Here is an 11,765-nt window from a genome sequence, read left to right on the forward strand (position 1 = left end):
ATGTTCTACCAAGCCCCCTCAGGTGCATACCTCTCTAGGGTCTGTGTCTTTCCAAGACCCCCAGCAGACCCCTACATCACCTTCACCCCCCACCAAAGTTGACGCCTCCGACAGCTCTACATCTCAGCCGAGGATGGTACCCTCAGTTGATGTCTCCGACAGCTCTACATCTCAGCCGAGGATGGTACCAGATAGAGAGAGATAGGAGAGGAAAAAGAAGGCGTTACATACAAATAATCACCTAGTAACCCTCTACTAAACTCTCTACCTGGATTAAAGTACACATGAGGAGGGGATGGAGACGTTACAAAAGGTATTATTTATGAAGTTATTATTATTAACAATTCATATAATAGAACCAGAAATACCACCCACAATAAAATCCTGTAATGTTTTGTGTGTGTAGCAGAGGGGGTTAGTGTGGGTGAAAAACGGACGTTCACGCGATATGGGTTAGCTATAAAAAGCTAGCTTGGTAGGATGTTAGTACAGACATGGACACAACGACGCCTCAGGCATTTGTAAGTAGCTTTAATATTATGTTCCAACAAAATAAAACATTAATTAGAAATATTTAACAAAACAATCTTTGTTTTCAGGACACATGTAATGGGTGCAAAGCACTCATATGTGTGCCAACCACCTGGACGCGTCCCAGGAGGTGTCCATTATGTGGATCTAGGGTGACCCCCCTAATGTGAGTTTTTCTTTTTTTATTTAATGATTAAGCTTTGTTTGCAACGTTTTCCTAATTGTGTGTTCTTTATTAGTGTAAATAAGAATCCGTTGAACCCCACAACATGAGGAGGGGAATTGGGTAAGTGGTGTTAAAAAAATATTACATGTTTTTATAATACCAATTGTGTATGTATTTCTCCTTACTTAATAATAGTAAACTTTGAAATATTTAACTGTAATATTTTTTTGTTACAGTTGATCAGTGTGTGCCCCCATGGTATTTTATGGAACATATTGCACTTACAGACACATATGGTTAAAGTTAAAGCACATTACATTTTTGTTCAAATTAGCATGTTATTAATTTCTATTATAATAATTATGTAAAAAAAAAACAAAATAAAACATGGTATAAGCATATTATATATATATATATATAAAAATATAAACATTTCTTCTTCTGAACGGGGTTCATCTGTCTGTGAACTCATCTTTCCGCAGATATTATGCAAAAACTAACTTATAAACTAGGCTATACCTGCCATAGAGTGTTAGGGTGTCAACACCAGTGCAATATGTTCATAAATTAGCACTCCTTTCAGGGCAGTCAACGGTCCAAGAGGTGGTCCTCGTGTCTTACCACACACTGATGTGAGTTTTTTGTTGTAATTAATGATAAAGCTAAAAAAAATTGTGGTTGTTTGCATCGTTTCCTAATTATGTGTTTTTTTTCATAGTATCGTTGCGGATCCATCACCATCGGAGAGGAATGTGGTAAGAGAGATGAAAAATATATTCTATAATACCAATTGTATTTAATACTTAATAATAATAAAATTTAACAAATTTATGTGTGGGTATTTTTGTTACAGTTCACATGAGGCGCTGATCAACGTTTGCAAAATGGCAATTTATAGGACATATTGCACTGGTGCTGGCACCCTAACACTCTATGGCAGGTATAGCCTAGTTTATAAGTTAGTTTTTTGCATAATATCTGGGGAAAGATGAGTACACAGACAGATGAACCCCGTTTGGAAGAAGAAATGTTTATATTTATATATATTAAAACTGTCCGGTAGGACAGTTGTATAAGGGTTGATCATCAAAAACTGCACGAAAAAGCGTAACGTTGAAAAACACCCAACTTTGACAATTTTTTCCTCTTTTTCTATAAAAGATAAAATTCCCAAATTTTCTTTATAATATAGGGCAAATCCTCCTTTATGACTGTAATTTTTTTGCAACAACCTACATTTGATAGATATTGAGAAAAAAGATGCTGAAAATGAGCAAAAACGGCATTTTCAAAAAATGTTCTTGTTCTTGTTCTTCTTGTTCTTCTTCTTGTTGTTGTTACCTTTTTTGTAAACAACGTAGCGCCTAAACGCGTGAACCGATTTTCATGAATGAGAGAGATGTCATTCGATTCGGAATTTTATGTAGATGTGCCTTTTGGGGGTCGCGACGCTGTACATGGAATGGGAGAGGAGTTAGCCCCTTTTATGTAAGGCCCCCTCCAAAATTATTATCATTAATTACTCTGTAAATCTTGGCCCGATTTTGATAAAATTTGGTAGGATGACAGGGTTAGGGCTCCCCTACGTAACATTAAAGCGACGATCTGCTCTTACACTTGTTAAGGGGAAGTATAGCAATCGTTTCAAATTATCGAAACGTGAACCGATTTTCATGAATAAAGTGTCATTCGAATCGAAATTTTGTACAGATTTGCACTTTAAAAGTCTCGACGCTGTGCCTTATAAGGAGGGGAGTTTGCCCCACCCAAGTAAGGCCCTTTCTAAAACTATTATTACCAATATTTCTATAACGGTTAGTCCGATTTTGATAAAATTTAGTAAGAAGAAGTGGTTAAAGCTCCTCTACGTGGCTGTGAAGTGCCATCATGCTCTTACACCTACTAAGAGGAAGTATTGCAATCGTTAAAATTTTCAATGAGTGAACCGATTTTCATCAATGAATTGTAGTTCGATTCAAAATCTTTGCCTCTTTGCCTTTTAGGGAGAAGTACTGTAATCGCAGTTTAATTTTGCTATTTACGTACAAATTACCTTCCTATTTTATTCAAAACGCTTTCTCAAAAAAATTGTTATTGAGGATGGTTTGGGGACCGCAACTATAATCATTCTTTAAAAAGATCTGTCCAGTGGTAGTAACTCCGACTTAACACCTTTTCAGGTTATAATGATAAAATTAAATTTATTATTCCCAATTTTAATAAAATCTGAAAAGCAGATATGTAACTTTGCAAAACATACAAATAAGAAAATCTATCCAAAAGGTACAAAAATCTCTTTAACAAAAACTTACAGTTTAAAATGTTAAGTATAAGGGTTGATTAAACGCCAAAAGGTACACAAATCAGCAAGTACCCAACATTTCATTAATACTTCATTGATATTATTTTAAGTAATTTTACTACATTAATTTTCATTAATATTTTTTTGAATTTATTAGATGTCACAGACCCTTATGCTGGCCAGTTCATTCATTTTCTTTTTCTTTTATGATTTAAGTCGCGTCAACATCAAGGTTATTGGCGCCCGGAGCTTTTTTCAGTGCACTGCCGGCCTCCGGACAGTGTTCTCTCGTTACAGACAACTCTGTCCATCACCCGGACAGTGAGCTGTAAGAAGCTCTTAGAAAGAGAAAATCTAAGGGTCAGCAGCTGGATTCGAACCCGGAACCTCCACGTGGGAATCCAATATGCTAACCGCATAGCTAATCCCTTCCCTTTGTTCATTCATAATATTTTATTTTTTTGTTATAATTATGATAAAATGTACATTATATTTTCGTAATTAAATAGGTACTTTATTTTAGCTTTATTCCAAATTATTCTTCTGATTTATCTTTATTATGCTCTTTATTCTGAATAGTCACATATATCGTATGTATGTACATGCACGTTAAAGTAAAAAAAGACAAAGGCAGAGTCGGCTTCTATTTAAATTTGAATCACGGATTTAAAATAATATTTCAGTCTAGAATTCGTCTTTCCGAAGTATTTGTGAGCACAAATAACGCGTAGGTAATATCAAGTAAATTATTCAACAATAATTATTCATTTCTCAATTGTAATTTAATGTAGTCCCTCTAATTTTACTTATAGTAAAATACTGGAATAATTATGTTAGCTGTCATAAAAATATGCATATCTTATTTATCTTATTACAGTCAATCTAAGTTAAATGGTGTTCTACTTGAACAAATATTTTGTAGATTAAAATAGCCAGCATAAGGGTCTGTGACATCTAATAAATTCAAAAAAATATTAATGAAAATTAATGTAGTAAAATTACTTAAAATAATATCAATGAAGTATTAATGAAATGTTGGGTACTTGCTGATTTGTGTACCTTTTGGCGTTTAATCAACCCTTATACTTAACATTTTAAACTGTAAGTTTTTGTTAAAGAGTATATATATATGCTTATACCATGTTTTATTTTGTTTTTTACATAATTATTATAATAGAAATTAATAACATGCTAATTTGAACAAAAATGTAATTGTTTTAAACTAATAATAGTTATTTGTAAACATAATTAGATAATTATTTTATGTAAATAATATTTGTTTTAAAATAAAAATTTTATAACATGATAATTGTGTACATAATATCTAATATATTGGTGTCATACAAAGACACGGTTTTTTATTCCTTATGAACAAAAATGTTTTTAATGATGGTAGGAATACCCCAAGTAAAACATAGCATAGCTTTCATCTGGATTAGTGATACTTGAGATCATTTTCTTTTCAAATTTTTGATCACATCATAACATTAGACAACGCATGATTTATGCCCAATCATATAAGAGGTAAGTGCTTTAAGGCTTTTAAGTTTTAATGAAGAAGCTGAGTTATCACCAACTTTTTACTATAGGAAATAAATATTCATTGTGCAATATACAACATTATTATTTATTCTATAAGAATATTCAAAGTTACTCATCGTTAAAGCACCTCTCGGTTGAAATCTAAAGATAAAAACAGTTGAAACTGTTTCTAAAAGCCATACATGGAACTCTGTTCACTGAAACTAAACCTGTAAATTTTAAAGAATCAATTGTTGATATGATTGGTATAAATCTCCCAGAATAACAGTTCTTGGTATTAACAAAAATATAATATTCGGGGGGCATCTTTTTCCACAGCCATTGCTGCAGTACTAGCATTATTAAATGCTTGTAGAATTTATCTAAGTGTTCTGATGTTCTCAACCAGAGGGTGAAAGAAAATTCTTTCAATTATCTGTGAAAAAAAAAAAAACCACTGAGTGAGTTTGCATTTTATTTATTACCTCCAAATAATTGTACTACTTTTTAATCGAAATAATGGAATGTTTAGCGTAACGAACTGAGCGACGAAAACGCCGTTAAAATGTAAATAAAGAAGCAACAGACATACAGGCGCCAGTGATAACAGACTCGTTTTATACAAATGTGTGGGGTGATGATATCACCGACCAGTTCATAACACCATCGTGAGTGGGCGAGTCAAACATGTCAAACATTGATATTTGCTTTCGCTGCTGCCGCATTCCAATTAATTACTGCATACAATTTGTCTACAATTAATTATTTGCAAAGGTATGGTTATTTAAAAAATGGAGACAATACTAGCGAAGCAGCGATTAAAGATGCTGTTATAATATTACAAGAGAAGTATAATTTACCCACAGATGGTATGGAAAATCCGCAAACGATGAAAGTAATTAAGACACTAAGATGTGGTGTTGAGGATAATTTTACACCTTTTATGGTGGGTTCCAGTACAACTAAATGGGGTAAAAATGATATAATTTGGTACATATATCCACCCCAATATTCTCCAGTAGCAGAACGAGCGTTTTCCATTTGGTCAAAACATGCAAACTTAAAATTCAAACGATCGCCTAACTCGCCAAACATCTCTATTGCTTTTGTCCGAGGAAAACATCTATGTATTACAAATAAATCCCCCTACTGCTATTCACCTTTTGTTGATGGAAGTGGTATATTAGCACATGCAGAGTATCCTAGTATACATAAGGAAGCAGTGGAAATTCATTTGAATGATGCGATAACGTGGCACGATACGTTAACCCTCCCCTCTACGAAAAATGACGATACGTCTCTTTTTTGGGTGTTACTTCACGAAATAGGCCACGGACTTGGGTTAAGTCATTCATCAGATACTCGAAGTTCTATGTTTTCTACTTATACCTTTCCACCAGTGTCCTCATTTGATGAATTAGACCTATTTGAAGAGGAAATACGCGCGATGCAAATGTTGTATGGAACACCCCCGAAGCCTCTACCTTCAACCACACCTACAACATCCACTACACATACAACATCCATTACACCTACAACAACAACAACAACAACAACATCAACGACCACAACAACAACACCTACAACCACAAAAAGATCTCAGCCTCCAACTCTTCAGCCATTTATTGACGTATGTTATTATTTGAAACACATTGATGCATTTTTGGTTGCTCATAAACGACTATATTTATTTTATAACAATCATGTTTGGATAATTCCTTTACAAGAATCTATGCGTTTACAACGTGATTACACGCGTCCAAAGATGATTAACAGGTGGTTAAGATTTCTACCAGCAAATTTTACCCATATATCAGGCATTTATCAACGTCCAAACAAAGATATTGTTATGATTGCTAACAACAATGTTTACATATTTACCTATCCTCACCTTTATTTAACTTATCAAACAGACATTGAATCAGTGGTGATGTCCAGAGGTGGTGATGTTTCCGTAAACGCAATTTTTCATTCAAATACAGGAAGCACATACATAATCTACAATAAATCTTATGTTAACAAATTTAATGAATGTGATTTAACTAGCAGCTTTATCGGTGACGTATCGCATATTTTCCCAGGCGTACCGCGTAACGTTAAAACAGCCTTCCGACATACTAGCGGTCGTATATATTTTAAATCTAACGATTTATTTTATAGTTTTAATGAATTTATCGAAAGCGTTACTGATACAATAGAGGACCCCTCAGTTTTATTCAATATTGTCTGCAATCAAAACACCATTTTAAGTCAACTTCAACACCTTTTGAATAAATTAACCCTGAATCTACAACTAGACGTTGAGGAATAAGTGAGAGGAAGCAGCGTTAACACTAGACAATCTCACACGTTGGATAAAGATTCTATGCATTAGCAAATCCGTTAGATGATGCATGTAAAGCACAAGATATTAAATAAAAGACATACGCATGATTAGGTGTGATAAATAATTTTTATAATAAATGTTATCTTAAACAATTGTGAACAGGATGTTTGCTATCTAATCATAAGTAACAGGATGTTTTTTTCAAATGTTATCTTCCACGGATGTGATAAGTGACTATAACAGGATGTTTGCTATCTAATCAAGCGTGATAAGTAACAGGATGTTTTTTTCAAATGTTATCTTAAACGGATGTGATAAGTGATTATAACAGGTTGTTTTTTTTCAAATGATATCTTCCACGGATGTGATAAATAATTTTATATTAATTGTTATCTTAAACGAACCTGCAATAACAGTATGTTTGTTATCTTGGTTGATAGTATAATCTAATAAATAATATGAAAACACGATGTGGGGTTTTTTCCATTTCCCTCCCACGCACTCAGTATAAATAGGCTGCATCTGTCCCGTAGCTATTAGTGATGGGCAGAACGAGTCCGTCTTTGGACTCGTTGGATTTGAATCAGTTCCAGGGTTGGAATCGATTCCAACAACTCGTTCACCGATTCCGGTCTCTGTACTTACCCTATGCATTAGTAACATTGTCACGCAATTTATTAAAAAATATCATTAAATGTTAGCTTTCCCAGTTAATAACAAAACTATATTTCTTTAACACACATTGAGTACTATCCCTAATTTCCAATTGCACTGATAAATATAAAATTAACAACGTAACGCAAAAATTAACATAAAAATAGACGTCAATTATAAAAATTAAAGCAATGCTGTTTAGTCATTATCTAGCTTGACCACTGGAAGACTGGAGTTAATGTGCTTCAAGAGGATCCAAGATAGAGAAACGGAAATGGGTAGGAAATTATTCCCATAAAAAAAAATCTAACCCTTCAAGCAAAATGATAATTACTCATAAATAAAGAAATATTTATTTACTAGGACTTGTATATCAAGCTTTAAAAATATTATCTCATTATCTTACGAAAAGAAAAAGCTGTGTGCTTAATCTTTAACATAGCGCTGGACACTCTTATTCTTATCTTCATTGGGTAAGTTTAACCGTGTACATGACCGTGAGACAGTCAAAGTAACACTGAGCCAAAATTTAGTATTACCTAATTGGTTTACTTACTGCAGTATCCCTCCCACTCTATCACCAATTTCACAAACATTCATCGATTGGAAATAATTTTTAGTTAAATATTCGTTTTATTTGAATACAAAAAACATTATAACGCTTTCTTAAGATGATTTTAATTTTTAAAATTTGTTTTTGTCCATTACTCTTATAAAATACGAAGAATTTCAAATAAAATATAATATACAAACACAATGATCTAGTGTGCAGGTGGAGTCAGTCCTCGTTACCATAGCAATGGAACCGTTAAACAACTCCGGTTCCAGCTCCAGCAATTTCTATTGGCTAGATTCAGTGAACGAAAAAATGGAACGAGTCCGGTTTCAAAAGGATTTAAATCACTCCGGATTCGACTCCACCAACTCCAGTGGATTTAACCAATGAAAATGCTAGAGCTGGGCCGGAGTCGTTTAACGGTTCCGTTGTCATGGTAACTACGACTGACTCCACCTGCACACTAGATCATTCTGTGTTTGTATATTATATTTTATTTGAAATTCTTCGTATTTTATAAGAATAATGGACAAAAACAAATTTTAAAAATTCAAATCATCTTAAGAAAGCGTTATAATGTTTTTTGTATTCCAATGAAACGAATATTTAACTAAAAAATATTTTTAATCGATGAATGTTTGTGAAATAGGTGATAGAGTGGGAGGGATACTACACTAAGTAAACCAGTTAGGTAATACTAAATTTTGGCCCAGTTTTACTTTGACCGTCTAGCTGACATGTACACGTTCAAACTTACGCCAATGAAGATGAGAGTAAGTGTCCAGCGCTAAGTTTAAGATTAAGCACACAGCTTTTTCTTTTTGTAAAACAATAAGATAATATTTTAAAAGCTTGATATTCAATTCTTAGTAAATAAATATTATGAGTAATTATAATTTTGAAGGGTTAGAATTTTTATGGAATAATTTCCTACCCATTTCCGTTTCTCTACCTTGAATACTCTTGAAGTAAGTTAACTCCAGTCTTCTAGTGGTCAAGCTAGATAATGACAAAACTGCATTGCTTTAATTTATATTTGACTAGCCTATTTTTGTGTTAATATTTGTATTACGTTGTTAATTTTATATTTATCAGAGCAATTGGAAATTAGGGATAGTACTCAATGTGTGTTAAAGAAATATAGTTTTGTTATTAACTGGGAAAGCTAACATTTAATGATATAATAATATAATAAATTGCGTGACATTTGTTCTTATGTTTAATCGTTCCAAACCTTCTGCTGCCTCATTTTCATTTTTATTTGCCTAAATTTTTTGGGGCGGGGCGGAATCACTTTTTTTAAAAATAGGGATTTGAATCAACTCGTTCCACCATCGGACTCGTTCCAATGGAACGAGTCCGCTCAAATAGCCCATCACTAGTAGCTATTCAGTGCGCTTCTTAGTCGGCAATGAGTGATAAACTAGTGAGTCAACCATCAACGAACATAGTGTACAAGAAACTTAGTGATTTGCTGGTGAATAGACCATATGCAATCTCATCATTTAACCTGGTGGAGAAGACAAAAATTGGACCATCGATTTTGGCTATATTACATGGCAATAATGGTGCGTTAATTTCTGTGATTCTACCAAAACGCTATTCAGACTTGTTCGATAAGCAGGACATTGAGACCTATAATGGTGAGTAAACTTAACATATTTTGTGTGTTTATTCATACTTCATGCAGTAAATTTATTTATTTTTTTTAAGATGGTGACTTATATCTAGTGAATAAGGGAATGAGCAACGGTGTGTGCAATATTGACTTTCAATCGCCATATAACTCTGAGGAGGAGGTGAAGCAGTCAGTCGCAAAGAGGCAGAGGAAGAAGTAAGTCATGCCTAATTTATCCTGTGCGAAATGTAGGAAAACGTTTACCCGATCCTACGATCTAAGACGTCATGTTGCAACCTGTTCGCCAAAGAAATGTCCCAAATGTGGTAGAATATTCCGCACTTTAGTCACCTTAAAACTACATGTGACAACATGTTCGCCAAAAAAATGCCCATTCTGTGGTCAAATATTCGACGCTTTGGTGGCATTATTACACCATATCTCGTCAGATTGTACTGAGTGCAGCGATGACGTCACCGATGAGTCATCACCCCCAGTTAGGAGTGCCGTTAATAAGATCACTTTCGCCGACTATCTATCCATTTTACACAATAAAGATTCTCTTTTACATTCCTCATTTAAATCTATACAATCCAAAAAACACCAACTGTTCACAATGCAATGCAATAAAAAGAGTTTATCCTCGCTTGATGATAAACGCTTTATTTTAGATGATTGCATAAATACCCTACCTTTTGGACACTATCGGCTAGACACAGCATCATCATCATCACAATAGCTAATCTTTTTTTTTTACGTAATGTGAGGTAATTTTCATTCAATGTTAGATTTGTAACAGATCAATCAATGTATACTTAATGTTATTACCTTAGTGTTACATAAGTTTGTAAAAATAATACCTTAGTGTTACATAAGTTTGTAAAAATAATACCTTAGTGTTACATAAGTTTGTAAAAATAATACCTTAGTGTTACATAAGTTTGTAAGTAATGTAAATAAAAATATCAATTTGTATTTAGAACCGTTTTTTTATCATCCACCAATAACTATTATGTAGTGAGTAACACGCACATTGTACAGGATGTGGGGGGGATAATTGGTACGAAAGTAGTTTGTTGATTGGGTAGCGTCGTAGTCGAGTAGGTAGGGGTTATTGGCTTTAGCGTATCTTGTAACGCAGGAAGTGATGCCGCCTCTAACCCCGGATTCTATCATAAGTAATTTGTCATAATCCGTGAGAAGATCCACTTTGATCTTGGTGCATTTTAAACAGGCATCAAATGCCAGACCAGGTGTTGTAAAATACCAACTTGGATCAATAAAATAGATGGACTCACAGACTTTACGGAACTGTTCAAATATGTCGCTAAGGAGAATTACATCCGTTGTCAGATATAATTCTGTGTATTCCTGTATTGTGTGCATATTGAATGTGGACCATACGTGTTGTGCGTGATGGTAATCACTATCAGATATGGGTTCGTTAGTTAAGTCGTTATAAAAGTACTGTTTAGATGGTAGGGACCGTTCAGTCAGTTTGTCCATGCTAGAGAGATAAGTGTATGGAAAAACACCCTTTCTAAGTAGTAAAGCCTGTTGGTCATTGTCGGGAAATTGTTAGATTTAAGAGGCATCAATTATTTATAACACTCGCATATTAAATATGCAATGTATATTCTTTTTTGGTAAGTAAATGATGCTATCTATATATTGTAAAGTTTTTCTAAAAAAAACTTTACTTACACAACTAGTGCCTGCCACTAGTTATTTTAATATGTGGGTTTGATTAACTAATAAAACTCGCTAAAGTTGTAAGTAATAACCTGATTTATTAACACGTTAACATTACTCACATTAACATTTACAAGCAACTAACGCTATTCATTACAGTCACCATTTACAACAGTCACAACAGTTTACTGTTACTTACTCACTTCGTAACGCCACAAAACTGTTCCCCGACTGACCACTGGTCCGCACTGCACCGAATTGCACTAGTCTCAGCTGCACTAACACAGCTCTACTCATCAACTGACTAATTGCCCAACTAGCTACCACTGAAGCACTCCGCAACACTGACTCTCCAAGACTAACTCATAAACTTGACTAATAACTATAAACTCTAATAAC

At 33.8% G+C, this 11,765-nt stretch overlaps 1 protein-coding gene and 1 long non-coding RNA gene across 2 annotated transcripts; both read left to right on the forward strand.

Annotated features, from left to right (window-relative positions):
- Positions 1 to 990, forward strand: LOC141459932 (uncharacterized). Its single transcript, XR_012461657.1, has 3 exons — positions 1 to 521; positions 600 to 697; positions 771 to 990. It is a non-coding gene; the product is annotated as an uncharacterized lncRNA (long non-coding RNA).
- Positions 991 to 5,463: 4,473 nt separating this feature from the next.
- LOC141459922 (matrix metalloproteinase-17-like) lies at positions 5,464 to 9,894 on the forward strand. Its single transcript, XM_074139484.1, has 3 exons — positions 5,464 to 6,474; positions 9,462 to 9,699; positions 9,770 to 9,894. Exons 1-3 carry the CDS (start codon positions 5,464 to 5,466, stop codon positions 9,892 to 9,894), a joined length of 1,374 nt encoding a protein of 457 aa, XP_073995585.1.
- The last annotated feature ends 1,871 nt before the right edge of the window (positions 9,895 to 11,765 follow it).

Source organism: Rhodnius prolixus, unplaced genomic scaffold, assembly GCF_049639745.1.
Source record: "Rhodnius prolixus isolate KJV_2025 unplaced genomic scaffold, Rpr scaffold_29, whole genome shotgun sequence".
In the NCBI taxonomy this organism is placed as follows: Eukaryota; Metazoa; Arthropoda; class Insecta; order Hemiptera; family Reduviidae; genus Rhodnius; species Rhodnius prolixus.

Excerpts from the sequence above, each read along its gene's own strand:
- LOC141459922 (XM_074139484.1), top strand. The coding sequence starts at position 5,464 with ATGGTGGGTTCCAGTACAACTAAATGGGGTAAAAATGATATAATTTGG. Across the intron at positions 6,475-9,461 it reads CCAGAGGTGGTGATGTTTCC|TCGGCAATGAGTGATAAACT; the intron begins GTAAACGCAATT and ends TGCGCTTCTTAG. Across the intron at positions 9,700-9,769 it reads GGACATTGAGACCTATAATG|ATGGTGACTTATATCTAGTG; the intron begins GTGAGTAAACTT and ends ATTTTTTTTAAG.